At 35.0% G+C, this 25,044-nt stretch overlaps 3 protein-coding genes across 6 annotated transcripts; all 3 read right to left on the minus strand.

Moving 5' to 3' along the window:
• On the minus strand, positions 1–8,614 carry LOC100241384 (external alternative NAD(P)H-ubiquinone oxidoreductase B2, mitochondrial). Of its 2 annotated transcripts, XM_059740113.1 has the most exons (11): positions 7,390–8,611; positions 7,194–7,303; positions 6,144–6,420; positions 4,912–5,118; positions 4,362–4,612; positions 2,938–3,157; positions 2,667–2,771; positions 1,374–1,646; positions 1,155–1,276; positions 363–482; positions 1–267 (listed from the first exon to the last, which is right to left on the minus strand). In XM_059740113.1, exons 2-11 carry the CDS (start codon positions 7,211–7,213, stop codon positions 180–182), a joined length of 1,683 nt encoding a protein of 560 aa, XP_059596096.1. In that variant the 5' UTR covers positions 7,214–7,303; positions 7,390–8,611; the 3' UTR covers positions 1–179. The 2 variants fall into 2 exon arrangements, with proteins under 2 accessions (XP_059596096.1, XP_059596095.1); XM_059740112.1 differs by lacking the exon at positions 7,194–7,303 and having other exon boundaries at positions 8,314–8,614.
• Positions 8,615–12,267: 3,653 nt separating this feature from the next.
• LOC100241473 (uncharacterized) lies at positions 12,268–13,458 on the minus strand. Its single transcript, XM_002271340.5, has one exon. It carries the CDS (start codon positions 13,198–13,200, stop codon positions 12,445–12,447), a length of 756 nt encoding a protein of 251 aa, XP_002271376.2. The 5' UTR covers positions 13,201–13,458; the 3' UTR covers positions 12,268–12,444.
• Positions 13,459–19,264: 5,806 nt separating this feature from the next.
• Positions 19,265–24,992, minus strand: LOC100854624 (uncharacterized). 3 transcript variants are annotated; one of them, XM_019218031.2, is made up of 10 exons: positions 24,620–24,992; positions 22,812–23,575; positions 22,500–22,688; positions 22,288–22,396; positions 22,120–22,178; positions 21,862–22,036; positions 21,711–21,781; positions 20,986–21,493; positions 20,035–20,087; positions 19,579–19,640 (listed from the first exon to the last, which is right to left on the minus strand). In XM_019218031.2, the coding sequence occupies exons 1-9, from the start codon at positions 24,750–24,752 to the stop codon at positions 20,035–20,037; spliced, it is 2,061 nt and encodes a 686-aa protein (XP_019073576.2). In that variant the 5' UTR covers positions 24,753–24,992; the 3' UTR covers positions 19,579–19,640. The 3 variants fall into 3 exon arrangements, with proteins under 3 accessions (XP_010646145.2, XP_003635003.3, XP_019073576.2); XM_010647843.3 differs by lacking the exon at positions 20,035–20,087 and having other exon boundaries at positions 19,265–19,640; positions 21,862–21,919; positions 24,620–24,991; XM_003634955.4 differs by lacking the exon at positions 20,035–20,087 and having other exon boundaries at positions 19,265–19,640; positions 24,620–24,988.
• Positions 24,993–25,044: the final 52 nt, after the last annotated feature.

A 25,044-nucleotide genomic window follows, 5' to 3' on the forward strand; every position in this document is an offset into this window, starting at 1 on the left:
TTATGAACAGAGCATACTTACTGCTCTAAATTATTGATGAATCAGTAAATCAATCAAGATACAAAAACAAAATTTGCCTCACTGGGCAGTATAGTATGAAACTGAGAAGCGTGGATGACTTGAATTATTAAAGAATATAGGTGGAATGCAAGAGGAGACTCTATAACCTATTAGGTGCCTCAGATGCGACTAGAGTCCCTCCCAAAAACGAAACGCCTTGTCCAGTCCGATATCACCAATGCCCTTGTGCGCCAGCTGACAAGCTTACTGAATATTGACAGACACAGACAGAATCACAAACTGATGCATAAGCTTCCAAAGTTTTAGCAGTTAATGTATGGTACGACAAAAGAGGAGATTACCTTGCGTACACAGAATACCAAAGCCACTGGCTGCTGTGACCAATGGAAACCCAGTCTCCAGGAAGTTGGGCCGCTGTTTGCTCTCCTCCCAATGGAGCAAATTGTCCAAAATGCTTGTACCTTGAAGACGGGTCGTACAGAGCAGACAGGTGAGCCAAGAGAAATCGTTTAAAGGCTATTTTTTTGTTGGTAGAAAATTTGAGGAAAACAGAGAAAGAAAATACGAAGAAAAAGTAGAATAAAAGTGAAGACAAATAAAAATAAATCTAAAGTAGATAAATTTGTCTTATATGCTAAGTCAACTCACTCTATTTATTTTAACTCTTTTATATAAAGATTAAATAACATTAATTAATTTTAAGTAAAACCAAACATGAGAACATAATTTTGTTTCAACAGTTTTTTTCTTATCTTTCAAACTTTTCTGAACCAAACATAAAGCATAAGTGTTCATTCCTTCATTCTAGCATAATAGGGCTAACCCAACTTGAAACTAATGTCACATGCTCAAGGTTAAAAACAAATGCCACCACTAGAATGGCAAGAAAGCTGGACTGCAACACATACAACATCATGTGTTCCACTCACGATAGTAGTAGACAACAACCTAGTCCCAGCTTATGATTCGGCACTTCTAGCACCAACAGTATCATCCTAGGTGGTATTCTTCCTATGGTCCAAAGTATATACCCACTAGATTAGGTGCATTTCAAAATTTTTAAATTACGGGTGTCATCCATCTAGCATGTATCCAATATGTATATATGAGAGACTAAAGAATTAAACTTGTACCTAAAGGGATGAAACCGATGGCGGCCTGATCCCCTGAACCTGAGAGGACCTTCTGGATTTTGTTCACACTCTTCCATACGGTTGAAACAACTAGCAAGGTAAGCACCTTGTTGAGCTGCAACCTGAAAAGGTAATCAAAGAGGCATGTAAGCAAAAAAAATGGAGATGCCTATAGAAATATGATTAACAGGGCATGATATAAGTGAATCGACATAACACCTGAGCTGTTGCTGGAAGATTCTTCATCTGAGAATCCACTTGGGAAAGAGCTGATTTAAACCCTTCAATATCCAATTCAATGGATTCCTTTGCAACATCTCCTTTTGAATCCTTCAACAGATCAACAATATCATGCATCTGCTTATTCTTCAAATAAAGCTCCACTTGGGGGTATCGTTCACAGATATCATCAATGACTTCTTGAAACTCCTTGACTGTAAGTGTTCCAGAATTGTCCTTGTCTGCCTTGCTAAATATTGCAGAAATATCTTCCTGAAAGGAAATTTAAATAAATAAATAAGCTCAGAATGCAAAAGTTAAAATAAATCAGAGTGGTTGATTACTTCATCCAAAGGTAAATCTATTTCACCTAGAACTCATTTGATTTTAGGAGTGCACTCCTTTCTTTAGACAAAATTCCCATTTCAGCAAATATTACATACAATCAGTATGGTTGCAAACACTAGATTTTACAATTGATTATCAATTCTAGCAAAGTTGTTTCAAGCCAATACATTAGCCTTTGCACAAAAGAATGGATACTGTTGAGATGAAACATAGTGATATTGTAAGGAATTTAGATTGGAAAATTTCAGGTACATTTTTTAATATGCATGCAAAAAAGTTACTTCTGTACATGATGGACACTGCCCCAAGGAAGATTGTAAATTGCTTCAGGTTTTCTTGATGTTACTAATATGATGATCAAGGCATAAAGATAATTGAACACAATTATCAAATAAAAAACAAGCAAAAGGATGGAAAATCCTTGAATCCCTGAGAACATGTAACTGCTTTTTGGATAGATTGTGCTCATTCCAACATAAATGACTATATAGCCACCTCCAAGTGGCTGAATCAAGGTTCTTTCAAGTTTATTGTGGGCATATAAGCATAAATTAAAAGGAACAAAAAATAGCCTCCCAAGACTGCCTGGGCAGAATCATACTCTCAACAGGCAGCTAGAAATGATAATTAAGTCCAACATTTCACAAGAAGATCCTGTAGAGAATCCTCATAGTGCGCTTAAGATGTCAATCAGTTGACCACAATAACACCTAGTTTTATTTAATGTAAAAGGAAGAAAGGGATCAGAATTGAGATGAAGTCAAATTTCATATTTGCACCAGAAAACTTCTAGCTAGGTTATGTTTTTGCTTAATCTAGAGAAATTAGAACTAAGATCAAACAAAAGTGTGGCACACTCATGTTAACTGGAGGAAAGTTTCTTAAATCATCCAATAAACACCAGGTATTTTTGAAAGGAAGGGAGAAGTTAAAGAGTACACACACCATGACTTTGCGTTGATTAATTGTAGCGCAATCACCTAGTGCATATATGCTGTCACGTCCCTCCACTCGTAGCCACTCATCAGTTGCTAAAGCACGCCTATTAGTCTGTCATCAAGGGAAGAGATGTTTGTTTGTTAAGTAAGAAAGTAATAAATAACCACAGAACATAACTGAATATGAAAAATTATAAAAAGAATCCGTTGAAAGATATAATGAACTCTATGTAAAGTAGCACATATTCGGTGAGTTCATGGGCTTAGAAGAAACACACCTGACCAATTTGCTTCATAAAATCCATTATGACAGGACGAGTCCCAATACCAGTTGACCAGACAGCCATTCCATACGGTATTGAGGTAATGTTCCCATTTCCTCTTTCCTTGGTAGAGATTTCTTTATCAGATACTTTAACAACCATAGACCCTGTTTTCACATCAATACCATCTCTATGAAATTTATCCTCGGCAAAAGCTGTGATTCTTTTGTCAAACCTGTGCATAAGGAATTTTAACCAGCATGAGAATACATAATTATTTGCCTACAGCATACTACATACGCAAGTGATTGATATAAATCATAAAGAAATAGAAAGTTGCTAATGAAAGGTGTAGTAGATGTTGCTGGAAATAACTTAGTAAGCCATGGCTAAAAATATATCAGAACAATACAAGTCCATGTGACAATCACTATATTACCACGTATAAATTTCGTGCCCAAAATACTTGGTCTCCAGCCACATTGTTCAAACATCAAGTTTTCAAATTGTTTTTAGTTGAGAGTTGGCATAAGGATGATCTTTTCAATGACTCTTCTAAGTCAAAACTCTCTCTAGGCAGTAATAAGTGGTCCAGAGATTTCTTATTTCCTAGTCCGATTGTAAAGAAAGCAAAAAAGCCAGTATAGAATTATCCATCAGAAAGACAACATCCCCAAACTCCAACCTTCATCTCCATCTCCACCCACATACATACTCACAAGAGAGAAAAATGGAGGGGGCAGAGTTGGGGGAGAGCAATGCACCTACCAACAAAAGATTGAAAAATGAAAACAAACCAGACTGCATCCAGTGCCATTAGCAATTTGGAACCTTAGAAGCAATGCTTTGTTTGCCTCACTCTTCAATTTCCTTGGTTCCTTTAAATGCAATCTCAAGAAGTCAAAAGTGAAACTCAGAAAACAAGAAGAAGAAAAAGAAAGAAAAAACAGGAATCCAGATTGCAAAATTCTTAGCTCCTTGTTCTGCTTACAGATCCCAATACCCCACAGTCCGAACCCACAATTAAGAATTTTCAATAATCCTTTCCCTGGCCTTATTTTTTCATTCAAAAATAATTACAAGAAAAGAAGCATAATATTCATGCAACATATTTATCACAATCAGTGGTTCTATCTGCGAATTCTCATATGATATAATTTATTTTAAGATTTTATAGTCAACTCAGGGAGTCTATTTCCAGAGTGATTGTGTCAACACAAACTTTAGAGTTAGATGACTCTTGGAATACAGCATGATCTTTTGAAAATCTCGCCTACATATATCAACTTCCACTACTGAGGTAAAAACTGTTTGATTCTGCCTTGTCATGCAAAAAAAAGTACAAACATGTATCAACAGGCTTAAAGAACTTATGCATCATTCAACGACAAAGAACAACTAAAAAGGAAACAGAGGTTTAGAAGTATTATATTACTTACATGTTTAAAATATGATCACCCGCCTCAAGAAGTGTTATTTTCACCAAATCTTTGACTGTGGGATATAACTTGACTAAATCTTCATTTACAAAATCGTGGAGCTCAGCAGAGAACTCCACTCCAGTTGGGCCTCCACCAACAACCACAAAATGAAGAATTCTCTTCCTCTCTTCATCGGTCAGGTTAGGTAGGCTGGCCCTTTCAAAGCAGTCAATAACACTCCTACGAATCCTCTGAGCATCTTCTACTTCCTGCAAAAGGAAATAGCAATGAAAAATATGAGTCCATGCATTAACTAAATTTCTTCCCGTCAGAAAACTCCCAAAGACATCAGGATTCTGTAATGATGTTTCTATGTTTAGCATCTTTCCAAAGAAAGGAAGCCTTTGGTTTCTGGAAGTGGCAGTGTGGTAAAGCAGGAAACAGGGTAGATGTGGTTGCCCTTGCAATTGGGGGAGCTGATCAATGTTTTGATGGTCTATAATTCTAAAAAAGCAGAGCATTTTGTGGGAAAAGAAGTGTTGATTAATAAGATCTCCACAGAAGTTACCTTCAAGAAATGGCAATTTTCCACTACACCAGGAGTGTTGAATGTATTAGAACGGGCACCCATTGCTATTACAAGGTAGTCATAGTCCACAACAAATTCTTCTTCCCCGTTCAAATTGGTGTCTTGACTAGATTTACAATAAACTTTCTTATTTTCTGCATCAATTTTGATACATTCAGCTTCCCAGAAATGAATTTCTACATTTTTCTGCAAGAGAAGCAAAAAAGTGAAGCGTTGTGTCAGTAGCCTACCAGATCATATTAAAATGGAAGCAATTACTAGCACTCCATATGAAAAGACCAATCTTGATTCTGCAGCAACCAATTAATACTCTGTATTTTCCAAAACCTAGGGGATGAGTCAAGCTCCGTGCCTGAGCTTACACACATCTCTCACAACTGACTAATTCCTTTCAGGGGCCTAGCACCAAAAAGAAATGAAAAAAATATCATATTTCCAGATTCTGCTTCATACTAATAGCACCTCCATGCATCTCACAGAAATTTGGAAAAGATTTTCCCTGCCCACAACCTCTACCTTCCAACATTTGACATGGTAGATATTTCTTAATCATCTGTACCATTTTGTATGTATATGATAATATAGCAATAAAATAAAAAATCTGACATGATAAAATTGTATGAACTATTAGGTTTCATATATCTATCTATTTGAGACACATTAAAGTCCCACTAATCCTTTGCATCCAACAAGTTGACTTTGTTTCAGAGATAAAGTAAGTGGCCTCTGCATGGACAGATTACCTTCTCAAACTTTTCATTCTTTATATTGTATGTTATACTGTAAACTCTTCAAAAATTCTCTCTTCATATTTCCTATGATGTCTTAAAGATTTCTTCAAGCTTTTTTCTACATGGAATTCTTTATTATTAAAAACTGTATTTTCTATTATATATGGGGTCAGATGAAGAGTTACTTACCTATTACATTCTTCTGTCTTCCCAGCTAACCTCACAATGAACAACTGACTATATCAATTTCTCATAGTACCAAACAAGGGACAACTTGGAAAAATATCGTGAGAGTGAAGTATCACAATCAACCAAATGATAAATGTCGTGAAAAACTGTCTCTATCAATTTCTCATGGTACCAAACAAGGGACAGCTTGGAAAGATATCATGAGAGTGAAGTATCACAATTAATCAAATGATAAAAGTTTTCTCTAAGAGAAACATACTATGATACTATTTATCCATCCCTTTTCATTACCTTTTTAACAATATTGCGAATTGGTTCAACAATGCTGCGAGCTTCTACTGAGCCACATGTAACACTTGGTAGCAGAGGAGTGAATGCAAAATAATTGCGAGGTGATACCACCTGAACATCATATGATGAATTATTCAAATTCTTCAAAAAACTGGTTCCAGCCCAACCAGTTCCAAGTACCACCACCCTCTTTTTCTTGTTATCATCTTCAGAGGAACCAAGACTCCTTACACCTGGGTATGATTTTGACTCGGAATAAGCCAGAAGGCCCCCACCACTGAAAAAAAAAAGCAGCATACAAAAGCCAAAGAAGATGAATATGAGAACATGAGTCACCGTGCAAGGTTATGAGATCTCAAGTGAACTATAAGCGGAAAATAGAACATCTTTCAGAAATGGCTAGAAGAGGAACACAGGTGAAATTTTTACTCCATGAAAGCAAAAAAAAAAAAAAGGCAGGAATAGCAGATGATTTTAAAGTCAAGGACTCTGTTGAAGCAATGTCACTTTAAGACTGCATAGTAATCTAGGATACAACTTTTACTAAGTATATGGAGTTCAGACTGAAGAATAAATAAAGACAATGATCTGAAAAAATTGTTTAACAAAAGTCATAACACAAGCTTAAATGTCAAAGGATCTGCAAAATTCAAGTGCACCACATTGCAACCCTGCTCTTTAATCATGTCCCTTCATTTTTCATTGCAAGGAGGAATTAGGTAGAAGCTATTTTTTGATGTTTAAAACCAACTGAAGCTCTACCAATATCGTGCTCAAGTAAACCATTGTCTTCATCATGTGCATTCATCATAGATATCGAAGAAGTTAGATTTCCTTGTTTGTTTTTTGGAAGCCACATCCCTGGTGACTGGGTCAATGACTGCTGAAGAGCACAATTTTCATAAGATGTAAAGCAATGCAAATAGATTTTTAAGAGCTAATCAAGTTTGGGAATGTGGAAAGGAGGAACCACATTAATGGCCTCAACTTCGCTGCATTAACAGCAAACAAGAACAAATCCTTTTATAGACTTTCCTCTATTGTACTCACCAAAGTTTGGTTGTGAGCATATGATTGGGGCTAAATGAACTCAGTCTCCATTCTTTCACCACGTAATCAACTGAGTAGCATCAACCATTTCTATGATTATGCTCATCAAGCTGCATGGGCAGAGAACTGAACATTAGGCCAGGATCCACATATTCGGCCTTAAATGTGCTATACTTGATAGAGTCAGGGGATGCACCTTCTTTACATCTCCCCACGATAATCATAAGATTGAGGCGGTTGCATGGAATTGTTATTTGGAGGCTTCAATCCAAAATCTTCTGTTCGGTTGTTTTGTCTAACAATGGCTTCAGAAATTCAATTACATTCCTAGTTCCCAAATCAACCGAAACAATTTCATGGTAAAAGCAATAACTTCTAACTCCATAGATTTGGAGTTTCAGATCAAATCCAAACCCTGTAACTAAATCCAAACTCTATAACTAAACGCAATCCAAGTGCTCCTCCAAGAGCAACAGATTCCACATAAGCCAATTTACTAAAGTTATCAAACTGTTACGAATAGTTTATAATTATTAAACTGTAACATAACATGCAGAGTGATCCAACACCGCATCAATACGTTCACCAGGACTTGGTCGTCAAATTCAAAGTTGAATCATTAATTTTACTTCAGGTTTTGAACGCATTGAGTTTATGAAATTCTTGATATGAAAATCATCAATCGCATTACGAGATTCTATCCAGAATTAACATCGCCGAAACTGAAACTATCGACATTTCCCACAGATTTGGCAAAGGATGATCCAATAAACATGCAAATACTAAAACTATATTAATAATAATAATAATAATAATAATAATGCTCTGATTGGTTTTTTAGAAATTTAAATAAATAAAAAATGGAAAACCTCACGTCATCCAGAAAAATAAATATATTTTACTCGGTTGACCAAGGCTTTCGTTTTTCTGAACCTTTGTGATTCAAAGATTTTAAAGTTTTCTCAGCAACCAAACAGAGGATAAACCAAAAAAGACGCGCAAAATCCAATTGCACAAGCACCTGCAAGCTAGACTAAGCCAAAAACTACATAGGCTAAGTGAGCACGAAGCCAAATGAATTCAAGTTTAACCTGAACACATAGAAGATTAGACAGAGCACCTGACTGTGAAGAGAACAACAAGGCGAGAGAGCGAAGAATGGTCATGGAAAGCTCTGGAAACTCTCTCGTAGAAGCTGAAACTCCTCATTTTCTTGGCTTTGAAACCTTGCGCACTCGGATCTACTCACAGTTGTCGCAGCCTTAGAGCTGAAGAAGAGGCTTTCAAGTTTTGTGGAGAAATAAAGAGAGTTAGAGAGAGGTGTTTTGTTTTGCTTTTGATTCCAAATTGAACAAATGGTCAGAAAATTGAACAAAAGGAGAAGTCCAGGAAGGTGGGAGAGAGGGAGAGAGAGAGAGGTAGGAATATGACCTGTGTCACGCAGCTTCCAGCTACTCATTTCATTGACTTGGCGCGCAAGCCACACAAATGAAACGTGTGTCGCCCCTGTCGCTCTAGTCACCGACACGTGGAGAGCTGGTGGGCTGTTAGATCTACTCATCACATGCGCTATCAGGGCACCGTCCATTTTGATCCTTTTTCCAAACAACAAAAACATATGCGATGCTAATCAGAAACATATGAAAAACCGTTTCTGAAAACAAAATACGTTTTTTTTTAAATAAAATTTTAAATTTTAAAATATTTTAATTTTTTTAAATGTTTGCAAAAATCTCATAAAAATAATTTTATATCTATATAATTACTTTTTCCAAATAAAAACAATTTAAAACAATTAAAATATATTCTAAAAAATAAAAATAAAAATTTAAAATTTTTTCAAGCTTTATCCTCTTCCAGAATGTTGGTTGTAATTATTTTGATTTATACAATGTTCTTATATTCTTAATTAAAACCAAATAAAGAAACAAGTGGAGAAGAAGGAAAATGCGAAAACACATGCTTTTGACCTAAGCATTCCAGGAAGGCTGCCATAATATTGGAGGGTGGCGTATTAACGAAAAGTGAATTGACTAAATCGCCTCCAGCTGAAGAGCTTGTTCTAGAAGGATGACTGTGATTAATGTTATTTAATTGACATTAGAAGAAACAGCATGCATAAGGGTTTGGTTTGAAAAGGAGTTGCATTGTTCCACATGGGGCACCCTTGTGATTTTGCCAACTACTCAAACGGCTATGTGAGAAAACATATAAAAGTTGTTGATTACTTTAATTTATTCAACCGTTGCTTTAAGATTTGCATGAAAGGCGCCGATCATTAATGAAGCACTTAAAAAGTGGGTTGTCCATTCCGAATCCTCCCGTTGTACTTTCAAATTATAAGTCTTTTTTAGTAAAAATATGATAAATATCCCATGCAAATTTAAGAATTTAGCATTATAAGGGCAGTTTTAGACCAAATTCATAATTATCAATTAAAAAATTTTTGTTGGGAATTAGTTCAAGGAATATTTTATATTATAATATATTTGTTTTGATTGCAAAATCTTACATATAAATTACAATTTTTATTTTATGAAAGAAGATATTTTAATTTTTATTAATATTAATATAAAAAAACCACTGAGAAAAGTTGGCTTTGCTCCTAATATTATTGAAACATGTAAGTTAATCTTATCATTAGTTTAGATTTTACTTAAAAGGGCATGAAGTTAATAGGTATTTAAAAATAAATTTAATAAATATGTAAAAATTAAAATTTGTATGAATATATTTCTTATTTATTTTTTTAAAAGATAAAAACTCTCATGAAAAAAAAATATAGATTAATAAAAGTCCCAAATTTCTTTTTTATTTTTAAGAATATTATATAAAATATTTTTTGGGTTGATTGAATCACATTAAAACCTCGAATGTTGTATTATTATTTCATCTTTATGTTTATGATTGAACTTTGTTTGTATTAAAGTTTTCATTGGCACAACAATTTTATATCCTTAAAAATTAAAGTTAAAAGTTTCTAAATTTCATATAGCAAATATTTTGTAATACCTTAATTTTTATAATTAATTTTATTTTCATCATATGTAGGAAAATCCAACTTTAGTGCTATTACCTCGTTTATAATTAGTAGGATATGATTCTTGGATGAGGATTTATATTTCATTTATTTGTTGTTATTTATTGTTGGACCGACAATTCTAACATGTTTAAAGGCTAGCATTACAATATATCATTAAGGATAACAATGGAGATAGTGTTTTTTTATGTAGCATTTCTCATCTTACTCCTAATAGAACGGTTTGTCTTAAATATAAATGGGTTGGAGACAAATTTGAAAAGTATTTTAAAATCCAAGGTAGGTTAGAGGGATTGAATATGACATTATCCCATTCAACCACTATCATATATAATATTAAATAAAAATATTTTAATTAAATATTTGCTTCATTTTTCAACTTTTTTAAATATATATAAAATATTACTTTTTCTTAAAAATAAATTATAAATATTTATAATATTTATTAATTTATAATTTTATTTATTTTTAATACATTTTGTAAATAAAAAAAAGTTTGAAAAAAATAAAATAGAAAGGTTAAACATGATAGAACAATGAAAGTTTTCCACACTCCCATCACCCCAATTTAACTCTATAAATATAAATAAATGAGGTGGGTTTAAGATGGAGTGATTGGTCCGGAACTAGTCTTGTGCTCTATTTATCATTCTCATGTCCCTCCGTGAGATTCAATAAAAAAAAAAGGAATTATTCATTTTTTTTTGGTACTTTCCACATTTTATTTTATAAATTTTATGATTAAAACAATTAGAGACATCATAAGTTATGTCGTTGAAAATTAAAATTCCCAATTTATGATTGGGGTGTGAGAAAGTGACTTTCTTGGAAGTACTGGACGATCGGTGATCCTCTAGACAGGTCCCATTTATCATTTTTAGGATGAGGGCATTGCGTGTTAAAATTGTTTTAATGTTGGCTTTTAGAAATGCTGTTCAAGGTTGTCATCTTATGAAATTACAAATATATAGATATACATACATGTTCCTCCCAGACAACCTTCATTCTCAAGTTCAAGTTTCTATCACATCTTAACTAGCGGCATGTTTGTTTTCATCCGAAATGGAATTTGCTATAGCCATTCTTTCTTGCGTGATTTGTACCCCCTCTACAATTGTTCATACATCATTCCTGCCTAACTCCAATCATCACAATAGCGTATATCATCATTGATTACGATACTAAAAATATTTGTTTATTGTGTTCAAAATAGCTCTAATCATTAATATTTTTTAAATTTTTTCTAAGGCTTTGTTTCTATTTTAATTTTGTTTTTGTAAATTAGCTTGATTTCTCTCTATTTGTGATATTTGCCTTTTTATCCCACCCCAATCCCATCGAGTACACTGGTCAAACGTCATCGTTTCACCCACACAAACGATTATTGATAACGAATATATAAGCTATCACATCTATGAAGAACATAGCAAAATACGATAATTTTGTGTTAATTATAGAATCTCATGAATCATCAAGTATTTGAACTCAAGTTATCCCTTATCCATTCTCATCCCAGCTCGTTGAGAGCCCTCGAGTAAATTACGTTGATCATAAATAAATTTAAAATGTTCAAATTTTAATTATGTTTATTTTTTATTTTTTATATTTTTAGGCAACCAAATATAACCTTATGGTCCAAAGAAAAAAAAAATCCCACATTAAATAATTTTAATGTCAGTTTGAATTAACAAAAGTAAAGCATATGTAGTCTAATCTTCATGTACTAAAATCATTAAAAATAAGTTTCAAAAATTCAAAATTGCGAAGCGTCTGCCAGGAATATAGCAGGACTATGGACCAATTTTCCATTTAGATTGTGAGAAATCCCTTCCGCTGAGAATGTTCATGAACTCGTACCAGGAGATGATGATATGTTTTCATCACGCCCACCGTGTACCCTATGGCAATCTGGCTATCACAGTCACGTGACGGACACGTGGGCATTTGACATTTTGGGAAAAATTTAATTTAGTGCTTCAGAAAAAGCTGGTGGGCAAACCACTCAACTAGTCACGTTACCGGTTACCTCAAACCTTTTGTTAAATGTTTGGATTTGTTGATTAAAATTAGGAAATGTACATGAACATTGGTATCATACATTACAGACAAACCCATTACTCAGATTTTTATCACTCTCTCCAATGGGATAATTTCCCCTCTATTTTCTTTAATTAATCAAGGTTAACTGAATCTAACCCCTTGCCGGAAAATTCACCTTTTATCGCCGGAAAACTGATGATTTCTCGCCGGAGATATATCAATCTCTATCAAGTTGTCTTCTTCAACGTGGAACATTGCATCAAGCTTGCCGTCCAATGCTATCTCAATCAACCCTTCACGGTCGTCTTGGTCCCACCTGAAGCTCATATTCTCCGGTGAGTTCCAGCCGTTGCTTGCCGGGAATTCACCGTCCGACGAGGTATCGGAGTCAGATTCCGGGTAGCAAAGCGACAGGGATGGGTATCTCTCGAGTCCCAGGAAGCGGGTCTCTTCTGTTACATTCAGATCTTCGTCTTCTTCGCCCTCGAACTCTTCGTATATCACCTCCAATGGCGCTCTCACGTTCCACCCGACGAACGAATCACAGAAAAAGGGTTTCGTGTCAAAATCGGAGTGAATTTCGGGCCATTTTTCAGGTTGTGGATGGACGCATTTGAGTTCTCGTCCTCTCATATCGGGTTGTTCCGGTTCGTTAGAACTGGGTTCCCCTTCAACCTGTTGGTTCACTCCTAACCGTAGAAGAGTCAACAACAGAACCCCGGTGGAGATCAGTACGGGTGAGAAAACGATCCCCAGGAAAATCCTGGGGAAATAGAGGAGAATCAGAATATACAGCGTAACAATACATGAAAACAATGGGTCAGACGAAAGAGACGATAGGCAAGAAAACGCTTTTGCGAAGAAGTTCATCGCTTCAATTAGACCCAGAGTGGAAATGGAATCCAATTCCCATGGACCCTCCTCCATGAAGAATACAACTTTCCTTGAAAGCCAATGCCGGAGTGCAACTTTCAAGGACAACCCAAGAGAAAAAAACTGAAACCCATTGGAGTAAAGACCAGAGGAGGGAGGAAGAGGATGAGAAATGGAATGGAGAATTTAAAAGCAGGAGGAAAAGAGGGATGGGGTGGGGGGTTTTACAAGGTTGGCTTGTGGGGTTTAGGCCTTGAGGGAGAGAGAACCTTTTGGGAGTGCGCAAGAGCAAGGCATGGAATATCTAAGAGTGATGGGGATATGAGTGCAATTACTTTGATAACCACTCTTCACCCCCCTTTCTACGCATCTTAGCCTCAATGTCATCTCACAATACAGATTGGGGCACCATTTCATTTCATTTTATTTTATTTTATTTTATTTTTTGCATGAATCTTGAGGGGGAAGAATCAAGATCTTACTCACAGCCACATGAATTGGTCAAATTTGTTTGAAGGAAGAAATTGACTAACAAAATTTGAAGAAAAAGCAGTGCAAGACTTTGTAGAGTTGGTGTGCACTCAATTATCAATGAATTAATTTTCAGAATTGACTGTGGAACAACATCCTCAGCTCTTGTTCAAAACTTTTACTCCCAATGTTCAAACTCATATCTTCAATGTTACCCAAATGAATTCCATTGGTGATTAATAAATAGCTTTGAATTCAGAATATGAATTCTTTTTCTATTACAAGGGCTTGTATGTTTCATGAAAAATGGAATGATTTCATTTTTGTATTTCATGGAATGTATTGCCACAACAATCCATTGGAATTTAGGGCCATTATAAAACAAAAACAAAGTCATGTCAAATAAATACTTTGGTTTTTCTGTTGGGAAGAATAAAGTTTTGCTTTTGTGTCAGACACCCATCATTTAATACTGCTATCTTTAAATAATGTAATTTCTTTTATTTAACTTATAGCATGAAAATATTAATTTCGCAAAAAAAAAAAATGAAAATAAATTGATGAAAAACAATTGAGAAAAAAGGAATCCGGTCCTGCAGTTTCAGTGGCAGTGAAGTAAAAAAGAGGGAAATGGAAGGCAAATTTAGATCTGAATTGGGTTGGGAGGCTCTGGTTCATAAATTTTCTAGGACAGTTTCATCACCCTTTGAATTATTTCTTTCCTTTTTTCATGGTTCACTTTTGCCACTCTCCTTTATTGCCCATCCCCCTTTCTTTTCATTGCCTTATAAGTTTCAATCGTCCTTTTTCTGTGATATGGAACTTGTCTTCTAAGGTGGGGAACTTGTTGAATACCTACTTTTTCTATACCCTCTCTGAATTTTGTTGGTATTTTTAATAAATTAATTGAAATTTAAACTTCAATTATGGTTTTTTTTAGTAATGTAAGTCAAGAATTTAAAAATTTTAGAAAATTCATTTTATATTAAAATTATGGTTGAAATGGGAATTGATGTGATGATATGTATTAATATTTGAAGGAACCATGACCCGACTCTAATGGTTCGGGTACAATAAGTATGATGAATTTCTCATATGCCAACAAATGGATTGACCCGCTTGATGCCCTTTCTTCTCGATGATTAAGACAAAATCATTGTTATTTTCTCTAACCCTAATTTAGAATATATGGAATCATAGATAGAGCAAAAACAGAAATTGAGGGAGACATGATATTCAAATATCTGTACGACTTAATTATAATAATTTATTTTTGTTTAAAATCTTAGGTCAAGAAATCAAATCTCATCTCCTACGTATTTTTTCTCCTTTATAAACATCTTGATTTTCATCCCTTGTCTATCCTACAAAGTAATTGATACCTTTCTCTCACCTCCCTTCGAAATACATATATGTCTTAGATTTTTATCTCTTGTCTATTCAAAAATAGAATGAATAAACATTTCATCAATGCTTTATTTATTCATAAAAAGTGTGTGGAATTGTCACTTCGTTTCTCATATGAGGCTGTTAAAGACTTATACCTAAAAAAATAAAACGCAAACCCACATATCAATGATCCATTTAACTATATATGTTTACACATAAGTAGTTAGTTTGAATCACCTCAAAAAAGATTAACCCAGATGTCAATGACCCACTAAATAATTTGTGATTATATATGGGTAGTTAGTTTGAAGTTAATGCAACAGAAATCTATTATTAAGAATATTCTTGGTATTATTCCCCTTTTTTATATACAATTTAAATAATAACTTGATTGTTTGGGAAAGATTGATTGAAACACCATTTGACATTTTTTTTTTCTTATTTTCAAGAGCTGTAAAGTTCAATTATGGGCAAAATTATTGCATTTCATGATATAGTTATGTATTGAACATGCAAGAGGAAAAGTATTATTGAAAAATTATTGCTTCAACTACATTTTTATTAGACATTAATTTGTTTTATTAGTCATTGTCTCTTTTGGTAGTCACCTCTTTTAAATTGACATTTTGGGTTTTTAAAAAATTTGAAATCTTTAATACATTGTACATCCATTCATCAATTTCAAGTGTCACACGAATTTATAGTACAGTTGACAATGATTTTAAAAAATATTTTTATTTTTTTTATATTTAAAATATATTTTAAGTATAATTTTTTTAAAAATTACTAGCAAATACACTTTTATTATATTTATTATTTTCCTATGTAAATACGATATTTATCTCCGTAAAATATTATAATATTTCATCCTAAGAAATAAATTGACAAAGTCAAGCATATCGAGTAATGAAGTAGAGGGTGGTTAGGCCATCACTAGTCAGAACATTGCATGAAGATGGAGTAGGGCTATAAGTGGGCTGAGCTGCCGAGCACATGAGAGATAACGGTTTGACCCAATAGACTTGGAATAGAAATCCAATCAATAGTTAGGCGTGACTTGGTTGGCAGACCTAACGGTACCCAGTGTGTTTCTGTCACCTTGCTCATATAACTCAGGGAACATTTAGCCCCTTCCAACCCACTCACCACTGTGCCACTGTGGAGACGGTTCTCCGCAGCCCCCTTTGTGGCATATTCCCACCGTAAATTTTTTTATAATTATAAATTATAAATAATAGTTTAGATTTTAAGAAGGGAGGGAAAAAATAAAGAAAATATCTAATAAAGTAGGAATCTTATAACATTATTTATATAAATGTCGTCTCCTTTAAACCTCGTGTAAATACAATAAAATACAATAAAATATAACGAGAATGTTATTAGGAGTATGAGATTGATAGTATTTATAATAATTCGCTCTCAATCTTATAAATATTATCTATTTTGTATCTAAAAAACTCTTATGACTTTAAAAGACATCTATATGCTTAAGATGATCTTCTATATTCGATATGAGATATCGTAATTTAATATAAAAAATTGTACAACATACTCACATCTATTTTTTGATAAATACTGCTTTTAATCTATAGATTTATTTATTTGTTTATAAAAAATATGCAAGTTAAATTTAAAATTTTACAAAGGTGTGATTAATTAAGTCATATGGCGTAACTCCATTTGGGTGTCTTATTTATTCTTAAAAATCTCATGTGGAAACATGAATTCAACAAGAGGGAGGGTCCCATGGAATTGAGATAGAGAGGAGCATTCCCTACATTTGGTCACCGAAGCATGTGATGTGCTCCTCATAAACGAATGGTGTCCCAAGAAAAAGCATGTCCATGAAAAGCTAATTGAAAAAGGAGAGGAGCCAACACAAATGCCACAAGTTCCATCTTCCAATTCTCCAACTTCTTCCGGGTCTAGAATAAAAGACTAGCTGCTCTTTCACTCTTTATCTCTCTCCAATAATATAATGCTATTTTGTTTTTAGTTTTGATCTTAGCTTCACTTTCAAAATAACCCCCTATGGAAGGGAAAATTTTCCTAATAAATATATTAGACTCCTCTTAATTATATAAATATATTTTAAAATCATAGAAGTTCATTACATCTACAATGGAATAGGTAGGTAATTTTAAATGTTTTGACTTCCGGTTAAAGAATTGTTATGATATATTACATTCGATAAAAACACAATATATTCTTAATTATATAGACATATTTAAAAATCTTGAAGCCTAATGGGTATAATGGAATAAGTGTCTCAAAATTATTGGAAAGATGATTGTGTTATCCTATATTAGATAGGAACATAATATATGTTATGAATTTCTTTTAACTATGTAGACGATTTAACATGATAAGTGCTAGAATAGTTAGAAAGTAATATATAGGAATTTATGTGAGAGAAGTTATAGAATTGTATTAGAATCATAAAATATAGTCTTATAAACTTTTTAATTAAGTGGTTAAATTATTATTTGATCTTAACATTTTCATGTTTTTATTGTTATTATTATGGATAAACATTTGTATCTTGTCATAAATGAGTTATAATGGGTCAAAGATGCTTTATTAAAGTTATGAAAGTTTATTGAGTTTGGAACAGACAATATCTATATGAAAGACCAAGCCATTATCAATGTTATAAGATAAATATGTATATGTAACGACTCGCACCCAACCATATAAATATTGTTCGCTTTGAGCCCAAAGAGCTTCTCACGGCTTTAAAATACGTCTACAAGGTTATGAGGATTTTATACTTCGCTATGAACTTTTCTCTCTATCCGATGTGGGATGTCATAAACACTCTCATGCAGACACAATGTCCTCGTTGTGTTCCACAGAATTGTAGGATCAAACAGACAAATACCCCTATGGGATCAAATAAACCCCCATATCGAGGTCGGGGATTGGATCTGATACCATTTATAATGATCCACTTTTAACTGTGTAGATATTATTCGTTTTTAATCCAAATGAGTCTTCACGACTTTAAAATGTGTCTATATGGTTACAAGAAGTCCATACTTATATAGTGTCATGACTCCTATTCGATGTGAGATGTCATAGTATATATTGAGTTTTTCCTAACTTCAAGGTATGAAGGTATATTGCTCTCATAGTCGTAAAAGAGGGAGAACAATGAAGATGAATGTGTACTAAGAATGAATGTCAATCATAGTCTCTTCTCTTAGCTTTTATTGTATGCCTTTTATGGCACATTATTTTAAATTCATATTCATGACATGGGCGACTGAGTTGATTCATATCATTTCTGAAAAAAAAAAAAAAAAGAAGTCATATTAGGGTGCTGTGGAGCCCCGGCATCTACAAAAGAACTCTATTTTATTTTATTTTATCTAATAAAATAAAAGAAAGAAAGCATACCGACCCCTATAGATTAGATAGGAATCTTAGATTGATTTGTCAAAAAGTCGGGCAAATTTAACGTCAAAAGAAAGAGAAAAGAGGACAAATAAAAAGGTATGCAGCCTTTTCAACTCTGGCTTTCGTCGACGCTGAGACCTTAAGGAAAAAAAAAAGGGAAAAGAAACTTTTGTCACACACTAATCTAACCAATCAAATGACTGTTATGAGAGTTTTTTACTTGGACAAACAAGATTGTGAATTGATTTCCGAAAAGTTTAAAACCTTTTAATAAAACCAAGTGAAAAACTATTCACTCCTACAAGAAAAATAATTATTCTTCTATTTTTCTCTCCTTAATTGGAATGACGGGACTATAACAGTACTGAAAAATGAGAAGAAAAAAGGAAGGAAATTCCAAAATATTTGAGGTGGGTAACAACTAACACCATTTGACAGCCTTTCGGTTGGAAGCTTGTGAGCTTCTTTGGCTGACATTTCAGCTTCAACTTCAACATCAATGTTTCCCAAACCCTACTGAAAGAAAAGAAACTACACCCACTACAGAAAAAGCAAAGAAAGCAACCCACACAGCCATCCCCACCCCACCCCACCCCACCCACATCCACACCTCAAGGTCCTAGCGAGGGATCTCTACAGGGTAAAGTGACTTGTTTTCCCCAGAGTAAACTCACCCAAAGATGTCTTCTACTTTATCTTAAATAGTTCCATCACATCATGGCCCGAGTCACGGCCACAACAACTTAGAAATATCTCTTCCAATCATCCAAATGCACAAAACAAGAACATGACAGACGACAAAAAAAAGGTAGGCAGATTGAAGAAATTATATGCCCCAGTCACAAAATCCTCCCAAAAATTATGAAACGATTCCCCTTTTCATTTTGGTTAGTAATAGATCAACAAAAAGGGGAGGGAAAAAAACAGGGTTGTGTCAGTCACCATCATGTACAATGCTTCTCAATCGTATTCTTTCAGGTCATAAGTTGATAATTACAAAATTCAGTGGCTAAGACCCCTCCATTTCCCATGTTAACAACTATAGGCTTCTATATGATTTTTCCCTTCATCATGGACAGAGTTGTAAACTCTGGTTTTGGAACTCAGAAGGACAAGAACTTTATCCAGCAGTCAATAATATCTTGGACGAGGAGGAGCATACCCTCCAGGATGCTGCATATCAGTGGGGAAATTTCCATAAGAGGGCCTTACAAGAGGAGCTCCATAAGGTGAACCTGAAAACATATATAATAATCACTCAATTCTTGTGTGGGAGCAACAAAATAACCAATCAAAAGACAGATTAATAACAAAAAGTTAATAACATAGGAAACAAAGTGATTAAGGCAATCATCACTGGAACATTAGATAACAACGGTTTTCGAAATGAAACATGATACACATCATGAGATATCAAGCTACTCTTTGTAAAATTTTTACCTACAAATGAATATTATAAACAACTAAATCACATGTACAATTTGGAACCTTGAAGTGATCAATTTCAATTTCTGGGATCCTAAGCAACGAAAGAAGTTTCCAATTGATGTACTAGTACAAGTATTGTAAGCCATGAAGTCATGTAATGACACAGTACAGCAAAAGTAAAAAAGGACCGGTTAATCCTACCTAAAAGACTAGGTTTGCTCCCTTTGAAAGTTTTTCTACGATGCATACTTCACCTATTAAGAAAAAGCGTCCTTAAAGGACTAGATTAGCATAATGCTTAATGAACCAAACCACCAGTGCAGCAACAACAACAACAACAACAACCCAAAAAAAAAAAAAAAGGAAGGAAAAATTGGAAATTTATGCCTGAATTTGTTTCACATTATTTCCAAAAGGCCAAGTAATTCAAGTATAAAAGTGTATGCTTCTTTCATAAATGAAAGAGTTTCTTCCACCCAAAATCTATTGCTTTTTCCAGCTACAATTGTAAAAAAATGTAGGGCAATAAAAAAACAATACTTTGAAAAGTGAGTGTAGCCAACTGAGGCTACTGCCATTGGCACAATAAAAAAGGAATAAGAATTAGAAATGGATGAATTAATCAGAAGAGACTAACACAGATCCAGGATTAGCTCAGGAAAAGTTCTCTACGACAGGCCCTGTGCAATACAGGCCAGTTTTACTGCATCAGTAATGTGAAGGGCTCTACCAGTGACAAGAGAAAGGCCAAAAGGATGAGGACTGCAGTGTGACAAGGCATTTAAGTGTATGATGGTGTAGGTCTAAATAAAATCAAATGATGAAAAAGGATTTGAGTGTGAATACCAGGCACATATAACTTAAGGCTTTCATGAACTGAATTGGTTGAGATGTGCTATTTCTAAGTTATTCCTAGAAGCATGGATGAATCTTTTAAGCCACAGGTTGTTCAACTATTTTAAAACAATTCCATCTACTTTAAAACATTCCCTAATTGAATATGACTTCCAAAAACCAAAATTGTTTCTAACAATAAATGATATCTAATTTCCAGAGTGGCTGCCATGACTACACATAACCAACCCACTACAAACTAAACAGAGTGTTAAAATCAGATATCACATACAGCAAATAAAGAGTTAAAATACCTACCATATGACATTTGGGAAGGAGTAGGCAGATGTCTAGGGTCTCTTGGTACTAGCTGATTAGCTCCAAAGCCTCCAGGGACACTACCATGTCCACCAAGGGTGTTGTGTGAAAATAAAGACGTCCTCATACTTTCAGCTTGGGTTTCATAATGATTCACTCCTTCAACATTATATTTATCATGGGATTCAACCATTCCACTCACATAAGGGTCTGTAGCACCCATGGGAATAGGATTCCTGCTTTCAAGGTTGGTTCTTCTGTAGGGGTCAACCATCCCAAAGCTCTGGTAACTGGCCATACCAACCCCAGGAATGGAACCTCTGGAGTTATCATACCCATAAGTCCCATAGCTATTGGAATCATTTCTAGAAAGAAAATTTCTACTGTAACCTAAGGAGGTTTCATACGGAGCGTCGCTTGGCATAAACGGATTTTGATTGTCTTGGTACGCTCTGGGAAATGGTTCCACTCTTCCATGTAGTGCAACCCCCTGATGACCTGAGTTCATCTGCAGCATTTAAGCATAGGTTATGAAACAGTAAGAGTAACATCCTCCAAAATAACATAAAAAAAAATGATCAAGTGAATACATTGGAAGCCTAAATATGTAACCAAAATGACAACTACAAAAGTTGACATAAATTTCAGCTTTGTGAAAAAGCAAAGCTGATAGATACTGATTACAAATTTGAAAGGCAGGGGTGAAATGGGAAAATTTCACTCACATGAGCAGGCCTTTGGTAATAATAGTTCTGAGGGAGAGGAGGATGATAACTCAGGCTACGTTCATCAGGGACTGAACCAAAGGGAAACATCATCAGAAATATACATAGGACTAATTTCCAATTTTGAAATGAAGTAAGGCTAAACAAAAACCTGATGGAGCCCCTTGATTTTGCAGTGAAGAGCTATTATATGACTGGAGAGAACTTTCCTGAGAATAAGGTGAAAAGTTGCTTTTCAAGTTCAAATGGGATGCAGTTCCTAAGGCACGCTTCATCTCTTCCAAACATTTTTGTGCTTCTCCTCTGTTCAGTTCTGGAAACAGAACCTTATGCAGGAGATCACAGCATTAGCTGCTATTATTATCAATGGCATGTGTAAATGGATTTTCAGATCTTGGATGACACTTACCTGATCAAAATCCTCATCTGAACCAGGCATGTCCTTACTTCTAGGCAAGACATAATTGGCTGTCAGAAGCACAGTAAAACCAGGAATTGTTAGAGAGAACTTATAAATTGGAAAAGGCAACCAAAGAACTATTCAAAGGAAAAACTAACATAAACATTAGCAGAATACCAATCATTTCATTTACTGCATCAGCTGGTACCTCCTTTCCCATTTCTTTAAATCTTTTTTCAGCACGAAACTTAAGCTCTTCTGGCTTTGGAAAGAGCACAACAGCAATCTGATTTGGAGCCATGTTATTCATGAATGTCACAGTAACTTTAAAACAAATAATCTAATTTTAATCCTTCATTTAGAGATACAGAATGATATTATGTAGCTACCTTCTGAAAATTTGCAAATGGTTTCAGTTTACGTTTACGTGCATTCTTGTAAACATTTGTTTGATCAATAATGTAGTTGTGAGGTGTCTTCGAAGCTCTGGACAGTAACGTATTAAATATTCCAGTTGCTCGGTCCATTAGACGCTCAAATCGTTCACCATAATTCTGCTTACGCAGTAGCCCTGGTACCTGTAGAAAGACTTAACTTGTGTCAAGCAGTAAGAAATGACAATAATGAATAGCAAAGTCAAAACAACTCTTGGAAGTCCAGCTGGCCCTCTTAAAGACTCAACAGAAAAGACAAGCAGAAACCTTCATTTGATCCAGAGCCAGATTTGTTCCAAGTAAAACATATCGCTTCTCAGCATGCTCTTTCACCCATTTCTCTGCCCAAGTGGACTTTCCAGAAGCAGGTAATCCTACCATCATCATCACTTCACAATCTCTTGGGCTAGAAAAAGAAGGTCCCATTATTGCATTTCCATCATAAAGTGCAGAAGCCCAAGGCTTATAGCCTTCTTCAGGAACAAGTCCCTCTTCAGTACTGAACTGGACTTGAACCATTACATTTTTCAACAAAACATGAGGAAAGAGAGCTGATTCCCAATGCAGCTGCCTCATTGGAGAATCCACAACCCCAAGACCCTTTACACCCGCATCAAATTCCTTTGCAACACCCAACCATTTCCCATTTTTGGAGAAACTGATGGAAGCCAAAGGTTTAGTTTCAAGATTTACAGCACATACAATTGTATCCCCAACCCCAAACTTTTCACCATAATTTGAAAATTTTCCAGCAACTGAAAATTTTCCTGTGCCACCAAACCCAAAGCTGTGCTCTGTTTCCCCAAGGTTTCCCACTGCATCATCTCCTCTTGAAATGCCAAGCCGACAAACATGCTGCTGGTCAGGAGGGGTATCTTCCATATCCACTGGCTGAGTTGAAATAATTTTGCAACCAAAACAATACTTCCCTCCAGTTATTCCAACATTACCACGAGCACCAGACCAGCAATAAGCAAATCCATGGTCATGAAGTGCAGAACCTTGAAGACCATCACCAACAATATTGAAATCTGGTGACAGTGTAACAGTTCAATCAAACATATGATACTTGCAAAATGAAAAACAATTTTAGAAGTTAACTCGACACACAAGTGCACATGCACAAACACAAAAGACAGAGCCCAAGCCACGGCCATTTAGCCCTAGGGTGGGACGCCTTTATGTTTCTATTTTAAGAATGGAAGGGTGTTCCTTTCTCTTCTCTCCCTTCTTTTCAATATTAATATGGTCCTTGATGATGCCGTAGTTTATGTGGACGGGAAACAGGGGAGTCACCCAATTGAATTGAAAAAGCCTGGGTTAGGAAACACATTCCTTTCCTATCCCTCTCTCTCTCTCCCACACCCCCCAACCCACTTAATCTCTCTCTCTCTCTCTCTCTCTCTCTCTCTCTCTCTCTCTCTCTCTCTCTCTCTCTCTCTTCTCCCCTTAATGAATCAAAACCATAGCAAACCTAGTGCTTTCCTCCAATCTTGCGCTACAAAACACACTCCTTTCTAGTCTCTCTCTCTCTCTCTCTTCTTTAATGAATCAAAACCAAAGCAAAAATTTGATTTCCTCCAATCTATGCCTAAGAGGCAACGTAAACAGCCACTTCTTTACACTCTTTTCTTCTCATTTCTGCATTTTCTTTCAATTTTATTCTTCAAAATATTAATTTAGATTGAATTGAACTTTCGAAATATATTTGCAAACAGAGAAACTAAGGCCCGGAAAAAGCTACATATTGCTCCATCAAGTTAAACTGAACGGAGCAAGAATTATTAATCTCAATGAAACCCTTTGAAATTCACAACACAACAGGAGCAGGCAGTGATAGGCGCGCAGCACATTATCAGAATATGCCAATAATTAAGAATCTCATGGAAAATACCAAAATGATAGTGACGGACTATATAACATCAAGAATTCATGCGATTACAAGGAAAGAAACGCGAAATTATCGGAAATGTGGAAATGAAATTTGAACTAAAGACACGAAATTTGAAACTAGGGTTTGATAAAAATTCAAAAAGTAAAGAAGAATGATGAATGGAAGAAGGGGTTCTGAATACCTAAATCGCAGTCTGCGGGATTGAGCACCACGCGTTGCTTGGTCTTGTGTTCGGGAGAATCCGATAAGACTGCCTTCGGCTTCTTCGACTCGGGTTCTTCTGGTTCTGAAAGCTGGCGTTTGATCGACGCCATTGAAAAATAACTGAAGCGAAAGAGGCAGGATAGCTGAAACGTTTGTGCTGGTGTTGGGGTTTATACAGGGAACTGTTATGATCGCAGAAATTTGGAAAGGAAGGACGACAAGCACAAATTTAAGGTAGAGATCCGACCCGAATCGACCCCCATCAAAGATTCAACTCGAGCATAGCCCAAATTCACCAGAGTTTAATGACTTGGGCTGCGGTTGGCCCTCAACCCAAAATTGACTATCCAGAATTGTGATTAATCAAATGTAGTAAAGTAGACCCGGGCCAACCCACCGAGT

The sequence above is a fragment of the Vitis vinifera genome, chromosome 10, assembly GCF_030704535.1.
Source record: "Vitis vinifera cultivar Pinot Noir 40024 chromosome 10, ASM3070453v1".
NCBI classification, from domain to species: Eukaryota; Viridiplantae; Streptophyta; class Magnoliopsida; order Vitales; family Vitaceae; genus Vitis; species Vitis vinifera.

Bases quoted from the DNA above. Each gene is read 5' to 3' on its own strand.
- LOC100854624 (XM_003634955.4), bottom strand. From the start codon at position 24,752: ATGGCGTCGATCAAACGCCAGCTTTCAGAACCAGAAGAACCCGAGTCG. The intron at 23,576-24,619 runs GTATTCAGAACC...CACTGTCACCAG, and splicing joins TCCCGCAGACTGCGATTTAG to ATTTCAATATTGTTGGTGAT. The intron at 22,397-22,499 runs GTAGCTACATAA...GCTCCAAATCAG, and splicing joins CATTTGCAAATTTTCAGAAG to ATTGCTGTTGTGCTCTTTCC.
- LOC100241473 (XM_002271340.5), bottom strand. From the start codon at position 13,200: ATGGAGGAGGGTCCATGGGAATTGGATTCCATTTCCACTCTGGGTCTA.
- LOC100241384 (XM_059740112.1), bottom strand. From the start codon at position 8,402: ATGAGGAGTTTCAGCTTCTACGAGAGAGTTTCCAGAGCTTTCCATGAC. The intron at 5,119-6,143 runs GTAATGAAAAGG...CTTCTCTTGCAG, and splicing joins TTCGCAATATTGTTAAAAAG to AAAAATGTAGAAATTCATTT. The intron at 2,772-2,937 runs GTGTGTTTCTTC...CCTTGATGACAG, and splicing joins TTATGAAGCAAATTGGTCAG to ACTAATAGGCGTGCTTTAGC.